A 23,848-nucleotide genomic window follows, 5' to 3' on the forward strand; every position below is an offset into this window, starting at 1 on the left:
CAAATTACTACCGCAAAGAAAATACAAGTGAATGCTTCATCACACCGTGAATCGGAATGGTGTTGGGGAGCTCAATTCCCACTGCCCTGTGTTCTCCAAGAGCTCAATTTGTTTCACCGTCAAGGGAGTGATTTTCCTTGCATATTTCAGGCACTAAAGAAACTCCGATGTAACCAAGATGGGAGCTACAACATCTGTTTAAACCATCTTTCGTGCAAGGTGCTATCTTGGTACAGGAGTTGGAAGCTCGAGTGCCAGGAATGCCTCACATGACGATGGTCAATAGTCTGGTGGCAATTATATTGTTGGCTAGTGCTCACTAAAGAGACTGCACATGGGTGGCATGGTGGCACATGTAGAGATATGCATCACTGGATATACACAAGGGGTTAATGCAAATACTCCACAACTAAGTAACCACTAGAGGGAGCACCAGAGATGTATATAATGGACAAAACAGGAAGTCAGGGGCACTATTCACAGGAACGGCAGCTGCTGAGCAGGACACAGACAGGCAGCTCAGATGTAAAGTATAGTATAAGAGCTGGAGAGAGAACAAACTCTCACAATAAAGCATCTACTTTAACTGTAAGACTACAAGCTTTATTCAGACACAAAGAATAATACAGCACTGTGGTTAGCACTGCTGCCTCACAGCGCCAGGGACCCTGGTTTTATTCCTGCCTCGGGTGACTGTGTGGAGATTGCATTTTTTCCTCGGTCTGCATGGGTTTCCTCTGGGTGCTCTGGTTTCCCACCCAATCCAAAGATGTGCAGGTGGATTCACCATGTTAATTTGCCCCTTAATGTCCAAAACAATGTGCAGGTTAGGTGAAGTTTTGGGAATAGGTTGGGTTAGTGCGCCTAGGTAGAGTGCTCTTTCGGAGGGTCAATGGAGACTCAGTGAGTGCACAGAACATCAGAAAATCTGGGCTGAAACCTCAGCTGTGCAGCTCGAGAGATACACACCAGTTTTCTAGCTGAAGCTGACACAAATTATGAGAAAGTTGCGTCCATCTTGTCCTGCATTCTTGGCTGATTTGCTGACCACTGTTCCTAAGTGATCCAGTTCACCTGGGTGCAGACCTGGGGATAATTTCCCTAGCATGCAAGCAAGAGGAAAATGTGGAGAGACTTCATAAACTGGGCAAATGGAGATCACATGCTCCAGTAGCACACAGCTTGGACATCCCCCATCCAATGAATGAAGAGATGCATCTGCAAAGTCTTTCAGAAAATACTAGCAAAACATAAAAAGTCGCACATCAATTTTTAACCTGTACAAGCTGGGATAGATGTTTAGTCCCTGTAATTGGAGATCTCCAACATCAAACTTTGATGGTTATCCAAACCTTTGTCGGATTTGGAGAACGCACAACATTTAACGTATTTCTTTATTTCCTTGCTTTCATAGGTCAAGACAGCTTTGGATATTGTCACTGAGCGACACAGTACCTTCACAGACATGGGAAGCAGCTGCTCCCATGTGGGCCATATTGTCAGGGACCTTTATAAACTTGAAGAAAAGTCTCAGGTAATACTTATACTACAATCCGAACCCTGTTAAAATATAATGTTCAAGTTGTTGTATTACAGGGCATTTGAACCAATTTGCCAAAGGATAGATTTGGAAATGCATTACATTTAAGCATGTGGGGTATGTTTTACTAAAGTGATTGGGCTTACTGATGACAAATTACCTTTCCAAACAGTTTATATTCTCCCTTTGGACGTGCATGATGGTATTGTTTGATAAGTGAATAAATAAGAGATTAAAGGTGTGTTCCACAACACCAGCAGGTACACTAACGCAGACTCCTTTCAAACATTCACATTAAAAGTGGGAAAGTACAGGGTTGTCCGCTGAGAATCCAATCGGGGGGAGCATGAGCCTGATGAGAAGAGAACCTGTTAATTGATAGACAAGTGCCAGGAAATAACCATCTCCGTCAAGAGAATCTAACCATCTCTCATTCACATTCAATGGCATTGCCATTGCTAACCACCACTGTCAAACTGTTCACATCCTGGGTCTTTACCATTGATTGATCAGAAACCAAAGTGGATGAACCGTATGATTACTGTAGCCACAAGAGCAGGTCAATGGATGGGACTCCTGCGCCAATAACTCAACTTCTTGACTTCCTACAGACTGTCCTCCATCTACAAAGATGACTGCAGGATTGCCAAATGGGTAACTCTCCTGAATTCTCAGCGATAGGATCACATATTCTGTGAAAATGGGCCCAGGGTTTAACGTGAATTGGATGATACAAATAACATTTCTGTCTAGCTTTCATTAAGTGAAGCTCACCCAATTTTTAAACCATGGAAGCAGTTCGGAGATCAAGTATTGAAAGGAAAACACTGAATAATTGTCTTTTGGTAAAACCTGTTGTTTGTGTGTAACAGGAAGCACTGGAGAAAGCTGAAGCCTTGGCTGCCCGAGGAGACCAGCTGATCGAGGACAATCACTACGCCGTGGATTCAATACTCCCCAAATGCATTGATCTGCGAGCTGTCTGTGACAACCTCGTCAACGGAATAAAAGCCAAGAAGGAATTGCTAAACCAATCAATGGAGTTGCACAAGAGGCTGGAACAGGTAAAAGTATTTGGGAACCACAGAGAAAATTAGGAATGGTGTGCGATGCACTATTGGGCTTTAAGTATATCTTAGGTATATCTTCTGCAATAGAGTGCTTCAGACAGCACTCACCGACTGCCAGTGCTTCATGGCAAGTTACTTTTCTGAGCAGCGCTCCTCGTACTGTTTAGAAACAAAAAAGGCCACAATCAAACTGCACATTTCCTGACACACCTCAGTACAAAACACACATACTGTGGGGATGTAACCTAAGCAGAGGTACATTCATGATCTAGTCTATTACAATCCCAGACCAAGCCTCAACAATGGCTAGGATACTGGACCAAAACTCCAATATTTTAGTTTATTTGTAAGACTGATTCACTCCAGGTGTGATTTCACAAAGAAATAGAGCTTTGGCATTTTAAAAACAAATCTTTATTATGAATACAATATAATTTTTTTTAACTTCACCGCCAAAAAGAACAACTGGCAATTACCGATTAAACACTACTACACAATTTCCCATTAAACAACGAGAAAAGCACCATACAGATCTCAATCTACCTTCCTGAGGGAGAATTGTGGACTTGGCGTCAGGGAGATCAGAATTCAATCCCTCTCTCCAAAACTTTCTCCAAACACTTGCCTCTCTAAAACCTTTCAAAAATGTTGCTCTGCATCCCTTGGCACTGCCCAGCAATGACCCCATCTCCCTGAGATGAAAAACAAATTGGGCTGAGTTCTCCATTGTCGTGATTCTCCATTTTGCTGGCAGTCCAGGGGTTTCCCGACAGCATTGGGCTGCCCCACAATGGGAAACCGCATTGACCAGCCGGCAAAACGAGAATCCCGATGGCGTGCCGCACCAGAAATCTCGCCCATTATTTCTGCAGGCTGCAAAGCACATTAACTCCCCAGGAACTTTCCCCAGTCAAACCACAGTCCGTTAGTCCAGACTGAAAAGCACATTCCTTTGTCAATTTTACCTCTGGCTGCTAAAAGCACCCAGGCCATGCAAAACAGAATTATTTAAAAATAAAGACCACTGCAGTCAAACACACTCTAACCCGAGGCTTTTAACTCTTAACTTGCCCAATATTTAGAATCCAATATTCCAAAATTCTTCTATCGTCACAAATCCAAACAGATGTGTAGACTGAAGCTTTTACTCAGTGGTTAAGGTCAAGACTCAGAGATTTGGAGGGGGGGGGGGGGTGAAGGTGGGTGGTATAGAGTTGAAATTAAGGTTCAGTGCCTCTTGTATATTTTATATCTCTCAGAGCAATGCAGAGATGGCAGCAGTTTCTATGTGTGCAATAAGTTTTATTCAGTGCTTTATAATGTCTGCTCCATGCTTCAGCTCGGGCTTCTAGTTCTTTCTACAGATTTGTTTACTTTTCCGTAACTGCAGACCCAGACTTAGCCAGCACAGTGAGCAGCGATTGGAAGCAGATTTATAATCAAGCATAGAACAACTAAACTAGTGAACATTACAGTGCCAGGTTCGGTTCTGCAGCTTTTTGAAATCACTGGGAAGGCCTGGTTGTGGGCTGCATTCTTCTGGGGGGACAGATGCCGCAGCTGGCAGAGATTGTGACACCATGGGCCCTAATGCCAGGACCGGGCAGCTTTGCCAGAAAACAATGTACAACCTCCTCAGGGCAGCCAGGGTTGAGTCACCAGCCCCGTGCCTCTGACACCAACTCCCGTCCCACGCTGATGACCCCCCCTCCGCCCCAATACTGCCCCACCAGGCTGACCAGGAGGCAACGATGGGCAAGGGTGAGCAACCCACAAGGCCAGCCAGGATGCGTCATTCCACCACCGTGCCCCTGGCACCAACCATCGTCCCATGCATCCATAGCTGCCCCCCCCTTCCCAAGTAAACCGCCCACCAGAAGTCTTCTCACACCCCACCCTTAACCGCATACCACCCGCCATGGACAGGTGTCCCACACACACAGGCCACCAGCCACACATTCCCCGTGCTGCTCATGTACGAGTGTCTGTCACTATGCATTATCTGTCGCCCCAGAAGAATGCAGCCCACAATCACAGGAAGAGAGAGAAGACCCGAGGGGGCCTGCTGGACCTGTGGTCCCTCACCGTCACTGTTGGACCTGGTCAGTGGGGTTAGAGAGCGGGCAGTCACCAAGGTGGAGGTCTGCATCGGGGAACCAAGTGAGCCCACAATAAATAACGATATCCCTATGGAACATGTGGAACCATGGACACCACACCATCTAACCATACATCTTGTCTTCTGTCATGCAGGGGCACCTGGTGATCAGGCTGGTCCTTCCGAAGTCTCCCGCGATCCTGAGACTCATCCAGCGATGAGGCAGGACCTGCTGTTGACCCGTGCCCCCAGCATAACCCCACGACACACTAGAGCACACGTCCAGGGATGACTTCAACTTTCCATCGCAGCTCTCTCCAACACCCTCCACCATCCCAGAGACACACACCTCGGTTGGGCATGTTAGAGAAGAGGCTTCTGGGGCACCATCTGGTGCGCACCACACACATGCTGTGGCGCATCAGCTGGAGGTAGGAACCCCTGAAGGGGTGGGCGGTCGGATAGTGGCCCGACCCCAGGGACTAGCTGCCATCCAGATAGGTCTTGGGCTTCGGGAAAGGGTCCCATCAATGATGGAGGTGCAGGCGCAGAGCCCAGGGCTACATGACGGTCTGACAGCATTCATCCAGCACCTGCAAGTGCAGTTGGAGGAGACCAACTGCATGCAGGAGCAGGAGGCAGTGCCAACCATCGGTACCATCCAGACCAACTTGTATCAGCCATGGGTCAAGATGTCCAAGGCCTGGGGTACTTTATGCGGGAGGTGACTGAGGCACAGGACAAGGAGGCCATGTCACAAGCAGCCATGTACCAGGGCCACACGGGCAGCGCTGCGGTGCTCCAGAGCATGGCCCAGTCACAACAGGCCAAGAGGGACCTGGCACGGTCGCTGATTAATGTGGCACTGCCCCTGAGTTATGTGGCAAAGTCCCAGAGGGCCGTGGCCCTGTCCCTGTGCTCCTCGGCCATGAGCATGGAGACCCTGGGCGAGACCAGAGGAGGCCTCCAGGATCGGCAATGCCAGGTGACAGTGGAGCCCCTGGACCTCACTCTGGCTGCACCCCAATCCCAGGGACAAACCCGGGGGCTATCGGGCATCTCGAGCGAGGAGGAGGTGATGGGGCACATGTCGGTGACTCCTGCAGGGGAGGTGCCAGATCACCGCAGCACCTCGAGTTCCACCCACCTGTCCTTGGCACATCCGGGCAGACCAGAGTGACACCATGTCACCTGGGACACCCGAAAGACTGCCCGGCCCGCCCAGGCAAGGTCGCTCCAGAGGACGGCTGCCAAAAGGGACTCTGGTCATGGCAAGATTTGTATCAGGCCGCCTCTATGTGCCGCCTGTGACGGGCCTAGATGGAGCATTAGGACAAGTAAGGCCAGGAAGTGAGATATCAATTAAGTTTGCGTGGGTGAAGCACATAGATTAGTATTAGGGGCGAGGGCACAATATCTGTATATACCACAGTAAACACCTGTTCAATAATTTTCCGAACTGCCTCGGTGCTCTTTCTGAGGGATGCTGGGCTGGTGCTGAGGGTACGCCAGGTGGGGGCTGGGAGGCCCATTTTGTGGGGCATGGGAGTTGGTGGGTGGCATGTGGCAGAGCCCCCAGGGCAGTCAGCGACCATCCCTATTATCATCCCCGGAGGAGCTAGGTATGTGAGGGCACCATGATGTTGGGGCTACCCAGTGCATGACCCACCATCACATGCCACCCTGGTACCCATCCCTGCCCCCCCCCCCCCCCCCCCCCCCAGACTTCGTTCACACCTCCGCCACCCAGGGAGTTCGATGGGACCATGTGATGGAATGGTCAGCCTGCATACAGGGATCACCCGGGCGGATGGTGGGAAGTGCTACCAAAGGCAGGTGTCCGGCCTCGTCAAATGATGCGGAGGACCAGAGCTCCTCACAGAGCGGGTCATCATCATTCTCCAACCCATGGACCAGACCCATGGACTCATCCTACCAACCCAGGGCTTGTACCTTGTAGTGAAGTGGGTCGGAATCACGGGGCGGGGTGGGAAGGGACATTTGAGCTGGCACCGGTCAGGCCCCCTTGTTGGTGAACCTGGATGCGATTAGGGTGTCCCGTACAGGGTGGCCCTGTTGCCTGCTCATCTATCGTTGCCCTCCCCGCATCCTCCTCCAATCATGCCTGGTTGAATACCTACATCCATTGTCTACAGGGGTGAAAGGTGGGCATGCTAGTATGGCAATTGCCCAACTAGGTCCGTCGCTGTCGAGGCACCGTACCTTGGCATCCCATTGGGCTCCCGGCGCTGGCTTCAAATTTCGGGTGATGCGCGATTCTCCACCTAGTCGCGCTTTGCGATTCCCGGGTTGCTGGACGGAGAATCCCACCCAAAGTCTTCTCTACTCAAATAAAAGCAAATTCTGTCGAATGATCGGTTATATCCAAAACATTAACTCTGTTTCTCTCTCCACAGATGCTGCCAGATCGGCTGAGTTTATCCAGCATTTTCTCTTTTTATTTTATATATATTATATTATTATTAAAGTCTTGTTCATTCCAGTTTTAAAATCCTATCAACAGTGTGATAAATGTTAATTACTGCCAATCAACCTTTCTGACACTGAAAATTGATTTTGAATTAAAATTTTCGATTGGAATTTTCTTTTTACTTTTCCTCTGTCAGTTTTTTTCTCTCTCCCAGTCCAACTTTTTTATTCTGCTCTTTATTTCTTTCTGTTTCTGATTTGAGATTGAATTCACCCACATTGATTTGCATTCCTGCCTTGTGCTGCGAGCTTCACAATCTGTCATCTGTTTATTTAAGGAGGTACACAGTTGATCGCCCTGCTCATTCATGCCCCAGGTGTGTCAAGTTTCCTCGCTGCAATGTTATCCGCTCACATTTCCAGCACGTTGTCACGCACAAAATTCCCAAAAATATATGTGCAAGGGCATATCTAATTAACAGCAGATGTCATTAGATGCCCTGTTGCAAAATAATCTGGTCCATTTAATGAGTTTGCAGTTACAAAAAAGAGATTCAGCTTGTTAGAAAAAGGCACACTCACACAGACACAGACAGACACGCACACAGACAGACACGCACATCGACAGACACACACACCGACAGACACGCACATCGACAGACACGCACAGCGACAGACACGCACATCGACAGACACACACTGAGGCACAGGCACAGACTGAGGCACAGGCACACGCAGACACGCACACACAGACACATGCACACACAGACACATAGATAGATACACAGACACAAGCACACACAGACATTGTGAACAGACAATGGAATTGATGGGTAGTTTTGCAGCTTGATACCCTTCTTGGTGCTAACCTTGTCCATTATTCCTGGCTGCAGACTAACATCGATGAATATTGGCTTGCCTGCATCAATGGCTTACTGAAAGATGTATCTCAACCAAGTCAGTTGGTTTTTGATGCCTGCACTGATTGAACTGTCTCCTCTTTCCATAGGCCATGCACTGGTGTGATTCAGGGATTTACCTGCTAGCCTCACAACCTGTTGACAAGTGCCAGTCCCAGGATGGGGCAGAGGCGGCCCTGCAGGAGATCGAGAAATACCTGGACACGGCCTCAGGTCAGAAGCTGGAGGATCGCAGTAAGATCACGATTGAGTATGGAGCTATCCTTGGAAGTGAACTCATGGTAATTATTTGAAAGTATTGGAGAGTACATAATGGAAACCAAGTGAAACTGGATCACCTGTAAATTATGTTAGTTAACGATCTTGTGACTCAGATTCCTTGGCATGCAATTCCCTGTGGTTAGGCCCAGGTTGCACATATCAAGATCCTCCAGCACTAGTTAGGTGGGTCAAGCAGCAACGCCCCGGCACCCATCTGCTCATGTGCACCGAAAAGGCTCAGTTAAGACCACCCCAAGAGGACGATGTATAGTTTTGGTGAGTTCACTTAAAGAGGAATATCTCGCATTGGGAGTAGCTCACAGAGGTTCACTTGGCAGATTTCTAAGATGAAGGGGATTGTCTGATGAGGAAAGATTGAACAGGCCGAGCTCCTTGGAGTTTAGAAGAATGAAAGGTGATCTTATTGAAACGTTCTTATTGAAAGATTCTGAGGGCCTTGACAGGATGGAGACTGGGAGGATGTTTCCCCCCTCAAATGGAGGGGGGGGGGTCACATTTTAAAAACAATTTAAAATGGAGGAGGAATTTCTGGGTTGTTGAATGTTTTGAAGGCTGAGTTAGACAGATTTTTGATTTGCAGGAAAATCAAGAGTGTGGGGAAGGGAGGGTAGTGGGGTGGGGGGGGGGGGGGGTGGGGGAAGGGGAAGAGAAGGGAATGGGGGGCAGACAGGAATGTTGAGACAATGCCACATCAGATCGGCCATATTATTGAATTGTAGAGCAGGCACAAGGCTCCTTGTTTAGGTGCTTATTTTTAGAACTCTGTGTCTGCCCAGGGAATGAGGCGAAGGGGTAGATATTGCCCAGGCTCCCATCTCACCCCTGACTCCAATCACATTCACTTTGACCTCCTGAGTAAAGGTTCAATCTTAAAAATGTAAAATCTGTTTCACATTTCTTCATGCACCAGGCTGTTTCCCTGAGATAAGGCTGACCTGCATCCCCTTCCATGGCGGTTCACCTCAATGCCTCACATTAAGAGAGCACAGGGGCGGAAACTCTTGGCACAAGTAGCCCCTGCTACTTGTGGTTAAAAGCTCCACTTATTACAGGGCAGTAAAAACATCAGGGGCACCGCAATGTATTTGGATCTCTGCTGTGGGGGCTCCACCAGAAACCCCTTCGCAAATCCGTCCAGAGATGTCAGCAGCCATCGTCAATCCTCCACCCCGGTACCGTGAGGAATTCCCTCACTTTAGAATATTCCAAGAGGGAGCTGAGGAGTTCAAATCCCCTGAAATAATCGCAATATTAAAAAAAAATCAAATAAGCCAGAGGCAGTCAGTTGATATCGTTGAGTTCAACTGTTAAGCCTGATGAACAGTAACTTTTAACTTGTCATGTGAGAGTACCTTTAAGAAATGGGTGTTTAAGAAATGTACCTTTAAGAAATGGGTGTTTAAGAAATGTACCTTTAAGAAATGGTTGTTTAAGAAATGTACCTTTAAGAAATGGTTGTTTAAGAAATGTACCTTTAAGAAATGGGTGTTTAAGAAATGTACCTTTAAGAAATGAGTGTTTATCAGTGATGTCAGTGTGGGTGAAGCTGAGCTGGGCTGGCTGTCAGCTTTTTACTTTTGTTTTAGGTTGTTTGCTGCAGGGTTTGTTTTAGTTTTCTTTTCAGTGTTGGAGCTGAAGCCAGACAGAGCAGGTGTACTGCTGTTCCCTCTGCCATGAAAAGACTATCTCTTGATCATTTGGTGAATTCAGAATTATAAATGTTCTCCGTAGTGAATGTAAACCTAATGTGCTTCTGTTAAAAGGTGTTTCTTTTGTCGTCTAGATGTTGTTTGGGAAATTATTAAGGATTACTTAGTGTTGTATTCTTTGGGGGTTGTATTTAAATTAATGGTTGTTAAGATGTTCACTGTATGTTTTTAAAAGGTTAACTTGAGTTCATAGAATAAACATTGTTTTTCTTTAAAAAATACTTTTTGATTTCTGCTGTACCACACCTGTAGAGTGGGCCGTGTGCTCCCCATACCACAATCTATTAAAAGTTGTGGGTCAGGTGAACTCCATGATACCCTTTGGGGTTCTCTAAACCCTGGCCCATAACAAACTGAATACCTTTCCTTATTGCTGGATCACTTATGTCAATATGGAATAGTATATCGAAGTATATATTATAAAGAGAGAAGAACCAATAACGAATACATGGTTACATACCAGACTGATTCCAGGGATGGCGGGACTGTCATATGAGGAGAGATTGACGAGGTTGGGATTGTTCTCGCTGGAGTTCAGAAGAATGAGGGGGGATCTCATAGAGACTTTTAAATTCTAACAGGACTAGACAGGGTAGATGCAGGGAAGATGTTACCAATGATGGGTGTGTCCAAAACCAGGGGTCACAGTCTGAGGATTCAGGGTAAACCATTTCGGACAGAGATGGGGAGACATTTCTTCACATAAAGAATGGTGAGCCTGTGGAATTCATTACCATAGGAAGTAGTTGATGCTAAAACTTTGAATATATTCAAGAGGCGGCTGGCTATAGCACTTGAGGAGAATGGGATCAAAGGCTATGGGGAGAAAGCAGGATCAGGCTATTGAGTTGGATGATCAGCTATGATCATGATGAATGACGGAGCAGGTTCGAAGGGCCAAAAGGCCTCCTGCCCCTATCTTCTATGTATGTATCTATTTATGTATCTTGAACCGCTGCAGTCCGTGTGGTATAGGTACACCCACAGTGCTATTCTGAAGGGAATTTCAAGATCTTGACCCAGTGGCATTGAGGGAACGGCTGATATATTTCCAAGTCAGGATGGTGAGTGACTTGGAGGGGAACTTCCAGGTGGTGGTGTTTCCATGTGTCTGCTGCCCTTGTCCTTCCAGATGGTGGAGGTCACAGGTTTGGAAGTATACAATAGGGAACAATATGCTTAAGAGAATGATGTATGCCTGACTATTCCAGATGAAGGAGAGTGACAGGAATCCTTACACATTAGAACATGTGGGGGAATGTTGCAGAGATTCCTGCACACTGGAACAGTCCAGGTGAGGTAGGAATATGGATGTGTGGGGGAACGAAGAAGGGATGAAATGTAAAAATTGAGGTAAGAGCTATGGCTCATTATTCTTGTGCGAGTGTCACATCTTTTTGTTCATCTTGCAGGCACGTGTCTTAAAAACCTTCCAGAAACAAGAGGAGATGGAAGAGATGTTTGAAAAGCGTCGAATAAGCCTCAAGAAGTTGGCCGCTAAACAAACACGTCCAGTACAACCAGTGGCTCCTCGCCCAGAAGGAGTCCCACGATCCCCCATCCTCTCCCCAAGGACAGGTATAGTTTGGCCTTTTTAATATAAAAGCCCTTTCTATTTCTTGACATGTGATTTCAAGTCAATTAAATAATTGACAGCACTTGTGGATGCTGTAATTTAACTTGAGCTTACTCCCTGGTAACTAGAGTTCACACTGTTGCTGTGTCGATTATATTTGCAGTTCCAGGAGTGCTAAAGACCCTTGCATTCAGTTAGACTAAAAGCTAGAAAGACCTAGCAGATGCACGCCGATTATTAATTGTTCACGTTTAACGAAACAGCCATCTTATTGTATACTGACTGAAGTTTCTATGTCCCCTTATTCACAAGGCATCTGCTCCTGAATTGCTGCTAATTGAAACCGTAAAAATAGAAATATTTCCCAAACTTATATTGTTAACACTGGGGAACGTACACACTGCGATGTATGTGCCACAGCTGTGTTTATGCCCAAGGTTTTGCTTTCCTTTGGAAAGCTCTGATCTCCCAGAGGTCAGTTAATCATCGCTCACAAATCATCACATTGCCCCAGGAGTCAGCAGTTGCCACTAGCACATCTGGCAGCATTGTTCCTTTCAAGCGATCTGCACAGCCTGGCTCTGGAAACATCTGCCCTGTCTCAGCTGTGCCATTTGATGTTGCTGGCCAGCTGTTAAAACCTGTAAAAAGCTATTGTCGAGCTTGTGCAGTTTTGAAATTAGTGATTTTAATCGATTTTAAATACTGTTTCTCATCCACATCCGGGGGGGCTGGGGGGGTGGGGGGGGGGGGGGGGGGGAGGGGGGGCTGGGGGGAGGGAGTGTTGGGCTGGAAAATCCTGGCCAGTGCTTTTGTCCCCATTCCAAACTCCATTCCCTCCTGACTCCACTCCACCCCCTCCCCTGGTAACATTCTAGGATTAAGCCAGTATGTTTGCAATTTGTTGCATTTGGTCTCGGATTGAACTTCCGAACACACATTTGTGCCATCACTAAGATCACAAATTTTCACCTCGGTGACGTCACTTGATTTCATCCATCTCAGTTCATCTGCTGCTGAAACCCTCAATCTTGTCTTTGCCTCTAAACATGATTATTCCAATGCATTCCTGGCTCCCACATTCTACCCTCTGTAAACCTAAGCTCTGCTGCCCCTGCCTTAACTCTCACCAAGTCCCGTTTCTCCTGTCGTCTCCTATCATCCAGCTGTGCTCTCTGACCTACCCTGACACCCGGTCAAGCAGTATCCAAATTTTAAAGTTCTCTACTGCAACAATAAAACCAGAGGTGCGAGCAAATGATAACCGTTCAACACACTGACCGCACCCTCTGTTAAAAATGGATGGTGGTCTGCTGTGTGAGATTCAGATGAAGTGGACTTGTCCTCTTGTGTAACTCGACCGCATCATCAACATGTTTGCAAGGATGTGCAACAAGCTTCTGGCCACACTTTTGTTTTAAGAAATTTAGCGTACCCAATTCATTTTTTTCCAATTAAGGGAAAATTTAGCATCGCCAATCCACCTACCCTGCACATCTTTGGATTGTGGGGGCAAAACCCACGCAAACATGGGGAGAATGTGCAAACGCCACACGGACAGTGACCCAGAGCTGGGATCGAACCTGGGACCTCAGCACCGTGAGGCAGCAGTGCTAACCACTGCGCCACCGTGCTGCCCTGCTTCAGGCTATTGTTGGCACTGGATGTGCAAATCCAGCACTACAGAACCACTGATGGCATACTGGCAGCAGATGACATAGAGTCATAACGTTTTACAGCACAGAATGAGGCCCTTTGGCCCATCGTGTCTGCGCCAACCATAAAGCACCTATCCATTCTAATCCGATTTTCCAGAACTTGGTGCATAACCTTGTGTGCTGTGGCAGTTCAAATATTCACCCTGCATGGCTTTGCCTGTCTAACATCCAGAGGCCTACACAGACAAACCCTATGGTTTTGGGCAGGTACTGCAACAGAGTCTGCTTACTGGCAGATTGGTAAGTGTGTCAATTAAGGTCTATGTCTGTTGATGATCATATTGGTCAACAAAATCACAAAGAATGTCCTAAAATCAATGAAGTGGCTGAGATGGTCTTTCTATAACCCCACTGTGCTCTGTTCATAACTATTCATCTGGTAATCATAGAACATAGAACAGTACAGCACAGTGCAGGCCCTTCAGCCCACGATGTTGTGCCAACCACTTTTTCTAATCTAAGATCAACCTAACCTTCAATTTACTGCTGTACATGTGCCTGTCCAAGAGTTGTTTAAATGTCACTAATGACTCTGACTCCACCACCTCCACTGGCAGTGCATTCCACGCACCCACCACTCTCTGTGTAAAGAACCTACCTCTGACATCTCCCTGATATCTTCCTCCAATCACCTTAAAATTATGTCCCCTCGTGACAGCCATTTCCGCCCTGGGGAAAAGTCTCTGGCTATCCACTCTATGCATGCCTCTCATCACCTTGTACACCTCTATCAGTCACCTCTCTCCCTTCTTCGCTCCAGTGAGAAAAGCCCTAGCTCCCTCAACCTTTCTTCATAAGACAGTCCAGGCAGAGGGCAGCACGGTGGCGCAGTGAGTTAGCCCTGTTGCCTCACGGCGCCGAGGTCCCAGGTTTGATCCCGGCTCTGGGTCACTGTCTGTGTGGAGTTTGCACATTCTCCCCGTGTTTGCGTGGGTTTCACCCCCACAACCCAAAGATGTGTGGGCTAGGTGGATTGGCCATGCTAAATTGCCCCATAATTGGAAAAATGAATTGGGCACTCTAAATTTATTTTTTAAAAAGACAGTCCAGGCAGCATCCTGGTAAACCTCCTCTGCACCCTCTCTAAAGCATCCACATATCTTATAATGAGGCGACCAGAACTGGACACAATATTCCAAGTGCAGTCTAACCAGGTGTTATAAAGCTGCAGCAAAACCTCGCGGCTCTTAAACTCAATCCCCCTGTTAATGAAAGCCAGCACACCATACGCCTGCTGAACAACTCTATCACCCTGGGCGGCAACTTTGAGGGATCTTTGTACGTGGACCCCAAGATCCCTCTGTTCCTCCACACTTCCAAGAATCCTGCCTTTTACCCTGTATTCAGCATTCAAATTCGACCTTCCAAAATGAATTACTTCACATTTATCTAAGTTGAACTCCATCTGCCACTTCTCAGCCCAGCTCTTCATCCTGTCAATGTCCTGTTGTAACCTGTAACAGCCCTCCGCCAACCTTCGTGTCATCAGCAAACTAAGAGCAGAGTCTCAGAACAGATCCCTGCAGGACACCACTGGTCACGGACCTCCAGGCAGAATACGTTCCATCCACTACCACTCGCTGTCTTCTTTTAGCCAGCCAATTCTGTATTACAGAAGTAAGGCTCACTGGTCTATAGTTACCGGGGTTATTTCTACTCCCCTTCTTGAACAAGGGGACAACATTTGCTATCCTCCAGTCTTCTAGCACTATTCCTGTAGACAATGATGACATAAAGATCAAAGCCAAAGGCTCAGCAATCTCCTCCCTAGCTTCCCAGAGAATCCCAGCATAAATCCCATCCGGCCCAGGGGACTTATCTATTTTCACATTTTCCAGAGTAGCTAACACCTCCTCCTTATGAACCTCAAGCCCTTCTAGTCTAGTAGCCTGTATCTCAGTATTCTCCTCGACAACATTGTCTTTTTCCTGCGTGAATACTGATGAAAAATATTCATTTAGCACCTCTCCTATCTCCTCGGACTCCACGCACAACTTCCCACCACCGTCCTTGACTGGCCCTACTCTTACCCTAGTCATTCTTTTATTCCTGACACACCTATAGAAAGCTTTAGGGTTATCCTTGATCCTATCTGCCAAAGACTTCTCATGTCCCCTCCTGGCTCTTCTTATCTCTCTCTTTAGGTCCTTCCTAGCTAACTTGTAACTCTCGAGCACACTAACTGAACCTTCACATCTCATCTTTACATAAGCCTCCTTCTTCCTCTTGACAAGTGATTCAACTACTTTAGTAAACCACAGTTCCCTCGCTCGACCACTTCCTCCCTGCCTGACATACTTATCAAGGACACGCAGTAGCTGTTCCTTGAACGAGCTGCACTTTTCAATTGTGCCCATCCCCTGCAGTTTCCTTCCCATCCTATGCATCATCGCATCATAATTGCCTTTCCCCCAGCAATAACTCTTGCCCTGCGGTGTATACCTATCCCTTTCCATCGCTAAAGTAAACGTAACTGAATTGTGGTCACTATCACCAAAGTGCTCACCTACCTCCAAATCTAGCACCTGTCCTGGTTCATTACCCAGTACCAAATCCATTGTGGCCTCGTCTCTTGTTGGCCTATCTACATACTGGACGCAATTCTCCGACCCCTACGCCGGGTGGGAGAATCGTGGGAGTGCCGGGCGAATCACGCCACACCGCCCTGGCACCCGCACGCGATTCTCCCCTTCCCCCCCCCTCCCAAAACGGCGTGTCGCGCTTTGCAACAGGCCGCTTGGAGAATCGCCTCTCCGGTTGAGCGGCAATTCTCCGGCCCAGATGGGCCGAGCGGCCTGCCTAATACAACCGGTTCACGCCGGTGCCAACCACACCTGGTCACTGCCGGCGTGAACAGCACGCGACCACTGCATGTGGGGCCTGTGGGGGGCGGAGGGAGAATCGAGCACCAGGGGGGTGCTCAGGAGGGGTCTGGCCCGCGATCGGTGCCCACCGATCGTCGGGCCAGCATCTCTGAAAGACGCACTCTTTTCCCTCCGCCGCCCCACAAGATCACTCCGACATGACTTGCGGGGCAGCGGAGAGGAAGACCGGCAACTGCGCATGCGCGGGTTGGCTTCGGCCAACCTGCGCATGAGCGGGTGACGCCATTTAGGCGCCGCGGGCGCGTCATTAAGGCGGCACCGCTTTGACGCAAGCGGGGCCCGAGATTGACGCGCTGCCGCTCCTAGCCCCTGGGGGTGGGAGAATAGGGGGCGAGGAGCGGCCTCCGACGCCGGAGTGAAAAACTCCGGTTTTCACTCCGGCGTCAGCACTTTGTCTCCCTTTGGGAGAATTTCACCCACTGTGTCAGGAAACCCTCCTGCACACATTGGACAAAAACGGACCCATCTAAAGTACTCAATCTACAGCGCTTCCAGTCAAATTTGGAAAGTTAAAGTCCCCCATAACAACTACCCTGTTACTTTTGCTCCTATCCAGAATCATCTTTGCAATCCTTTCCTCTACATCTCTGGAACTTTTCGGAGGCCAGTAGAAAACTCCCAACAGGGTCTCTCCTTTCCTGTTTCTAACCTCAGCCCATACGACCTCAGTAGACGAGTCCTCATCAAACGTCCTTTCTGCCACTGTAATACTGCCCTTGACTAACAATGCTGCCCCTCCCCCTCTTTTACCACCTTCCCTGAGCTTACTGAAACATCTAAACCCCGGAACCTGCAACAACCATTCCTGTCCCTGCTCTAGCCATGTCTCCGAAATGGCCACAACATCAAAGTCCCAGGTACCAACCCATGCTGCAAGTTCACCCACCTTATTCAGGTTAGTTTACCAATGCATAGTTAGCCAGGTTAGTTTACTATCAGATAGTTAGCCAGGTTAGTTTACTATCAGATAGTTAGCCAGGTTAGTTTACCATTAGATAGTTAGCCAGCTTAGTTTACAAATGGATAGTTAGCCAGGTTGGCTGCCATTGCTGAGAACAATAAACTGTTATCCATTGAGAATGTGTTTTTTGTAGAAACAGTCTGAAGTTTCATTTGACTTATTTGTATCTTTCAGATCACAGGAAAGGAAATGATCCCAACTACAACCACAAAGCAAATGTAACTCAGATTAATCTGTTCAAAAAAAACAAAAGTCTTTCAAAGGTACACCTCAAAATTTCAGAAGCAGTGAGCATTGGTAACTCTGAACTATGTGTTACTTGACCAGTACCGCAGCATCATTTAATTAGCAATGCTGATCTGTACCCATCACAAATTAGTTGACTGGTTTTGGTATGGAACCAATGGTTTTCTGGTCAGGCACCTCACTTGATCCTCAGGTGGGTATCCACATGTTGAGTGATTTACATGGAAGTGAACAATTGAGAAGGTGTATTACCCTTCTTGAATACCAACTCCCCCTGCCCAATAAATTAGGGAATTAATGATAAGCATGCAAAGTTTGTAGAGACATCTTGTCCTCAGTAGTTAGAAGAGGATAATGGCAAACAATTGAATCAAACAGAGGGTGAAGAGGAGACAGGTGGGGGGGGGGGGGGGGGGGGGGGGTTGCAGATGGTTAGAATCTTTCTTACGTATTTGTGGTCCCTGCTGTCACATTTCTTACTGGAGTACAAGGTGTTGCAGTTCAAATGGTCACTCCAAGCAGCCATCTTGACTTAGTGCCAATTTTCGCCATCCCACTGGATCCAGTCTCTTCAGCCAAGTTCCCTCAGCAGAAATGGGCAGGAGCCACTTTAAAGGACAAATGAGAGAGCTACAGCCCTGAAAACCTGCATTTCCTCAGCCCGCATTACTAATCCCTGCTCTTTCGCACAAACCGTAACTGGTGTAAGTTAGACAATCGGTTCCAATTATTATGGATCCTCGGATACGCAGGAGAAACAGTAAAATGTTTGGGAAAGCATCTTGCTTGTATGAAATGATGTTTCTTTTTGCTGCTTGGACAGTTTGCAGTTAGAATCATTGGCAGGCCCCCAGCAGAGAAATAGGCCACTCAGCCTGTTGTGCTGGCTATCTGCAAGAACCACTCAACGAATCCCACTTCCTCCGCCCTTTCCACATAAACCTGCTCATTTTTCCTCTATGGGGGCTTATTGGGACCCCTTTGAAAGCTGCAATTGAAGCTCCCTCTCCCATATTTACAGACTTACATTCCAAATCCTGAGGAGATTAGGTGGGAAGAGAAAAGGAAGGGCATATGCCCAAACAGCCCGTTGTACCTGCTCTCCAGGCTGACCCTCTCTGATGCTCTGTCCAGTATCTGTCTGTGTACACGTTGCCCTCTTCCAATGGTGTCAGTGTTGGTGGCCACCTCCCTCCTGTTATAGGTGCCGGATTCTCCTATGGTCATAATGGCAGCGGGTTAATCTGTGCCCCATGCAAAGGTTTTGAAGATGTATGAGACAGCTTAACTTCATGTGTATAACTGTGAGGAAGAGCTTTGCAAGCTCAGTCGTTGATACTGAGAGTGTGAGGAGGAGCAGGGGGGGTTCCCTGCTGACTGTGGGGGACCATGGGGATCGAGGAAGAAGGATTGGCTCAACTTGGGAAGTAGGACCCTGCGGGGGCCGTGTGAAGAATGTGATGTGAAGGGTGTCTTACCTTGATCAGATTAGATCCTGGGGATAGGTTGGCATCAATGGAATTTTTTTATGCCTCCCTCAACCTTGACAGATGTGTTTGGAACCCATTGCTCCTCCATTGGGAAGAGGACCTTCTTCCTTCTAGTCTCTTATTCAATCAGAATCTCCCCTGCTGCCTGACTAATCCTGTATTGTCCAATATAGCTTTGCAGTTGCAGCTTGATCATTTATGTTATGATACCGGACCAGACCCCAATTTCTGTTAGGATATCGGACCAGTCCCCAATTTATGTTAGGATACTGGACCAGACCCCAATTTATGTTAGGATATCGGACCAATCCCCAATTTATGTTAGGATATCGGACCAGACCCCAATTTATGTTAGGATACCGGACCAGCCCCCAATTTATGTTAGGATATCGGACCAATCCCCAATTTATGTTAGGATACTGGACCAGCCCCCAATTTATGTTAGGATACCGGACCAGTCCCCAATTTATGTTAGGATACCGGACCAGACCCCAATTTATGTTAGGATACCGGACCAGACCCCAATTTATGTTAGGATACCGGACCAGACCCCAATTTATGTTAGGATACCGGACCAGTCCCCAATTTATGTTAGGATACTGGACCAGTCCCCAATTTATGTTAGGATATCGGACCAATCCCCAATTTATGTTAGGATACCGGACCAGTCCCCAATTTATGTTAGGATATCGGACCAGACCCCAATTTATGTTAGGATACCGGACCAGACCCCAATTTATGTTAGGATACCGGACCAATCCCCAATTTATGTTAGGATATCGGACCAGACCCCAATTTATGTTAGGATATCGGACCAGACCCCAATTTATGTTAGGATACCGGACCAGACCCCAATTTATGTTAGGATACCGGACCAATCCACAATTTATGTTAGGATACCAGACCAATCCCCAATTTATGTTAAGATACTGGACCAATCCCCAATTTATGTTAGGATATCGGACCAATCCCCAATTTATGTTAGGATACCGGACCAATCCCCAATTTATGTTAGGATATCGGACCAGACCCCAATTTATGTTAGGATACCGGACCAATCCCCAATTTATGTTAGGATACCGGACCAATCCCCAAGTTATGTTAGGATATCGGACCAGTCCCCAAGTTATGTTAGGATACCAGACCAGTCCCCAATTTATGTTAAGATAGCGGACCAGGTTAGCATGGTGGCGCAGTGGGTTAGCCCTGTTGACTCACGGCGCTGAGGTCCCAGGTTCGATCCCGGCTCTGGGTCACTGTCCGTGTGGAGTTTGCACATTCTCCCCGTGTTTGCGTGTGTTTCGCCCCCACAGCCCAAAAGATGTGCAGGGTAGGTAGATTGGCCATGCTAAATTGCCCCTTAATTGGAAAAAATGAATTGGGTACTCTAAATTTTTTAAAAAAGGAAACAAAAAAGGATAGCGGACCAGTCCCCAATTTATATTATAATACCACACTTGAACCCAATTTATGTTGGGTTAGCGGACGAGAAACCCCAAGCAATTTGGAATTGGTAAACTGTGAGGGAAGGATACTTCACCCCAGGAGTGATGACTCTGATCAATAGGTATCTTATATGTTAAAACAAATTTTAATTTGGACCCAGAATTAACCATATTAACAACAAAGAAATAACTTTATAATTATCAGTTAAACAGTTCTTAAATAAAAGGGAAAACTTTAGGTCATGTCCTATACTTTCCTACACATATTCAACCAAGCAACCCCAATATAGTTCAAATGCCACTTTATAAATTAAGTTAACAAAACAGGTTGACTTGCTTAGCTGTGTAGAGACTTTGAAGCGAGACCCTTTCAATAGCCGATTCAGTACGTTTCTGTCTTGTCAGACCCTTCTGCTCAACCTATCAGCATTTGGCAAAACTGCAAACATACGGACAGACCAGGCCCCTCCCATTAGTTACATCCTCTGTATCCCACTAAGATGTCCCATGACCTGTTTAGCTAGGATTAAACATAATCCTTCACATTATCTATAGCCCAGGGAACCATCCAAAATATCAACACTAATTCATTCACCCTTTATCTCTAACCAAGTAAGTAGTTGGAATGAATGATGACCTCACTCTTACGGCACCGTAATTACGGCTTTAGCAGACACTCAGTCTAGATTCCTTATTAACATTACTGCAGCAGATTTAAATATATATGTAACAATTTCTTGCATTCATCACAATAGTTTGTGGAATTCTGTGTGATGTTTTGAATAAGGTTCCATAGCAGCCTCCCGTACCAGCCTCCCCGGACAGGCGCCGGAATGTGGCGACTAGGGGCTTTTCACAGTAACTTCATTGAAGCCTACTCGTGACAATAAGCGATTTTCATTTTTCATTTCATAGGGTAAACAGAGGGTTGCTGCGTAAGCTTCATCGCAAGTTTATTTAACAAGTCTGAGTTTTATGGGCATAATGCAATTGAACTATGTTATTGGTTGGCAAAAATGCTAGAAATTTAGTGTGTGAAAGTAATGCCATATCCACTGTTAAATTTACTGTATACCGCAAACGGAAAATTAGCACTTACAGGAGAAAGGTGATGCAGACAAAGATACAAAATAGGAGTAGGCCATTCAGCCCCTCAAACCTGCTCCGCCATTAAATAAAATCATTACTGATCTGATTGTGGCCTCGACTCCACAATACCACCTACCCCTAATAACCTTTGACCCCATGGTTAGTCAAGAATCTGTCTACCTCAACTTTAAAAATATTCATTGACCCTGCCTCCACCATTCTCTAGGGAAGAGAGTTCCAAAGATTGACAAACATCTGTATAAATAATTTTCTCCTAATCTCCATCATAAATGAGAGACCCCTTACTTTTGAGCTGTATCAACCTGTTCTAACCCTTCCCACAAGGGGAAACATCCTTTCAGCATCCACCCTGTCAAGTCCTCTCAGGATCTTTTTTGTTTCAATAAGATCACCTCTCATTCATCTAAACTCCAATGGACACAGACCCAGCCTGTCCAACCTTTCCTCATAAAATAACCCACACTCCCCCCGCCCCCTTCCCCCCCCCCCCCCCCCACACTTCCCAAGGAACACCCAAGTGATTCTTCTCTGAACTGCTTCTAACACAATTATATCCTTTCTGAATGAAGGAGACCAAAACTGTAAACCATACTCAAAATGTGGTCCCACCAAGAGAGTCTGCTTCCTGTTAGCTATCCAGTGCTCCACCCATGTTAATATGTTACCCCTTTACACCGTGAACTCCTATTTTATGTAGTAATCTTGAACCTTGCGCCTTGTCAAATGACCTCTGGAAATTGAAGTACAGCACATCCACAGCTTCCTCTTTATTCATGTTGCACGTTATCTAACCACTTTTCTCAGCAGAGAAAGCATGTATTACTGCGCAGGGTGAACCACTCTCATCTTACTGAGTGTAATTTTCACATCTACTGTTGGCCCTGATTGGTAGCCAGCCGGAAGCATTTATTCTCAGCTTCATAAGAGTATTCTCAGAGGCATTGGGTGATTTTAATGTGACACCCTGCTTATGCCTCCCTCATTTATTGAGACTGCAGTAGATTTGCTGAATTCCGACAGTATTTTTCCTTCTCTCTGCAGATTGAGATGAAAGAGCAAGGTGAGGGAAGGAAATGTTCCTCCTCTGATGATGAGGAGAACCTTGCAGTGTTAAGAAGGTGAGAGTAGCAACTGGTATTCATAAGGGGTTTTCGTTATCCGTTCATGGCATGTGGGTGTCGCCGTCTAGGCCAGCATTTATTGTCCATCCTTGAGAGCATTTAAGAGTCAACCACATTGCTGTGGGTCGGGAGTCACATGGAGGCCAGACCAGTAAGGATGACAGATTCCCTTGCCTAAAGGACATGTGAATCAGATGCGTTTTTACAACAATTGACAATGGTTTCATGGTCGTCGTTAGACCTTTAATTACAGATTTTTATTGAATTCAAATACCACCATCTCCCTTGGTGGGATTCGAACCCAGATCCTCAGAGCATTACTCTGGGTCACTGGATTACTAGTACTGTGACAATACCACTGCGCCACTGCCTCCCATTGTGAGAGTACAAAGATGTTGAAAAATTAAAGAAAACACTGTACATCTCTGCTTTATAACCGCCCGACATGTTGTTCGCCACTGGCCTATGAATTGCCTGTAAACCCTGCCTATCTCAGTTTCCCATCACCCAGGCAACTTCACACCCATTCAGCCTCCGTCGCGTTTAATCTATGGTCATCAACTTTGCTAACAAGCCTGTTATGTAGCACTTTATCAAATGCTTTTTGGAAGCCTGTGCACACAAAAAACAACTGCATGACCCTCTCGCCGACCTCATTAGAAAACCCAATACGGTTAGATAAACAACGTTTGCCTTTAACAAATGCAGCTGAACTTGTTCCTGAGAAAACCATTCACCTCCAGCATGTAAGAAAGCTGAGTCTGGACCTGATGAATAGTTGTTTCAGTGAAGATGGGGTGTCCCTTGGGTACTGTCTGACCTTCCTCTGATATTTAACAGCCTCGTTCATGGGATGTGGGTGTCGCTGGTTAAGCCAGCATTTATTGCCCATCTCTAATTCCATAGAAGCCCTTCAGTGCAGAAGGAGGACATTTGGCCTATCGAGTCTGCACCGACCCTCCAAAAGAGCACCCTACCAAAGCCCACTCCCTGTCCCCAAAACTCCACGTATTGATCATGGCCAATCCACCAAAACTACACATAATTGCCCTTGAGAAGGTGGTGAGTCACCTTCTTGATCCGCTGCAGTCCCTGTGGTGTAGGTGCACCCACAGTGCTATTAGGATGGGAGTTCCAGGATTTTTAAAGCAGTGACAGTGAAAAAACGGCACTATATTTCCAAGTCAGAATGGTATATGTTTTGCGGGCATCTTCCAGATATTGATGTTTCCATGTGTCTGTTGCCC

General features: G+C 46.8%; 1 protein-coding gene across 3 annotated transcripts in view; it reads left to right on the plus strand.

Annotated features, from left to right (window-relative positions):
* The window catches only part of mcf2la (mcf.2 cell line derived transforming sequence-like a), a 250,504-nt gene that overhangs the window by 172,333 nt on the left and 54,323 nt on the right, over positions 1-23,848 (plus strand). For all 3 annotated transcript variants that reach the window (XM_038802762.1, XM_038802761.1, XM_038802760.1), the window contains exons 10-15: positions 1,415-1,534; positions 2,413-2,604; positions 8,148-8,339; positions 11,462-11,627; positions 17,364-17,452; positions 22,522-22,598. In XM_038802762.1, coding sequence (XP_038658690.1) covers positions 1,415-1,534; positions 2,413-2,604; positions 8,148-8,339; positions 11,462-11,627; positions 17,364-17,452; positions 22,522-22,598 — 836 coding nt within the window. The remainder of the gene's footprint in view (positions 1-1,414; positions 1,535-2,412; positions 2,605-8,147; positions 8,340-11,461; positions 11,628-17,363; positions 17,453-22,521; positions 22,599-23,848) is intronic.

Source organism: Scyliorhinus canicula, chromosome 7, assembly GCF_902713615.1.
Source record: "Scyliorhinus canicula chromosome 7, sScyCan1.1, whole genome shotgun sequence".
NCBI classification, from domain to species: domain Eukaryota; kingdom Metazoa; phylum Chordata; class Chondrichthyes; order Carcharhiniformes; family Scyliorhinidae; genus Scyliorhinus; species Scyliorhinus canicula.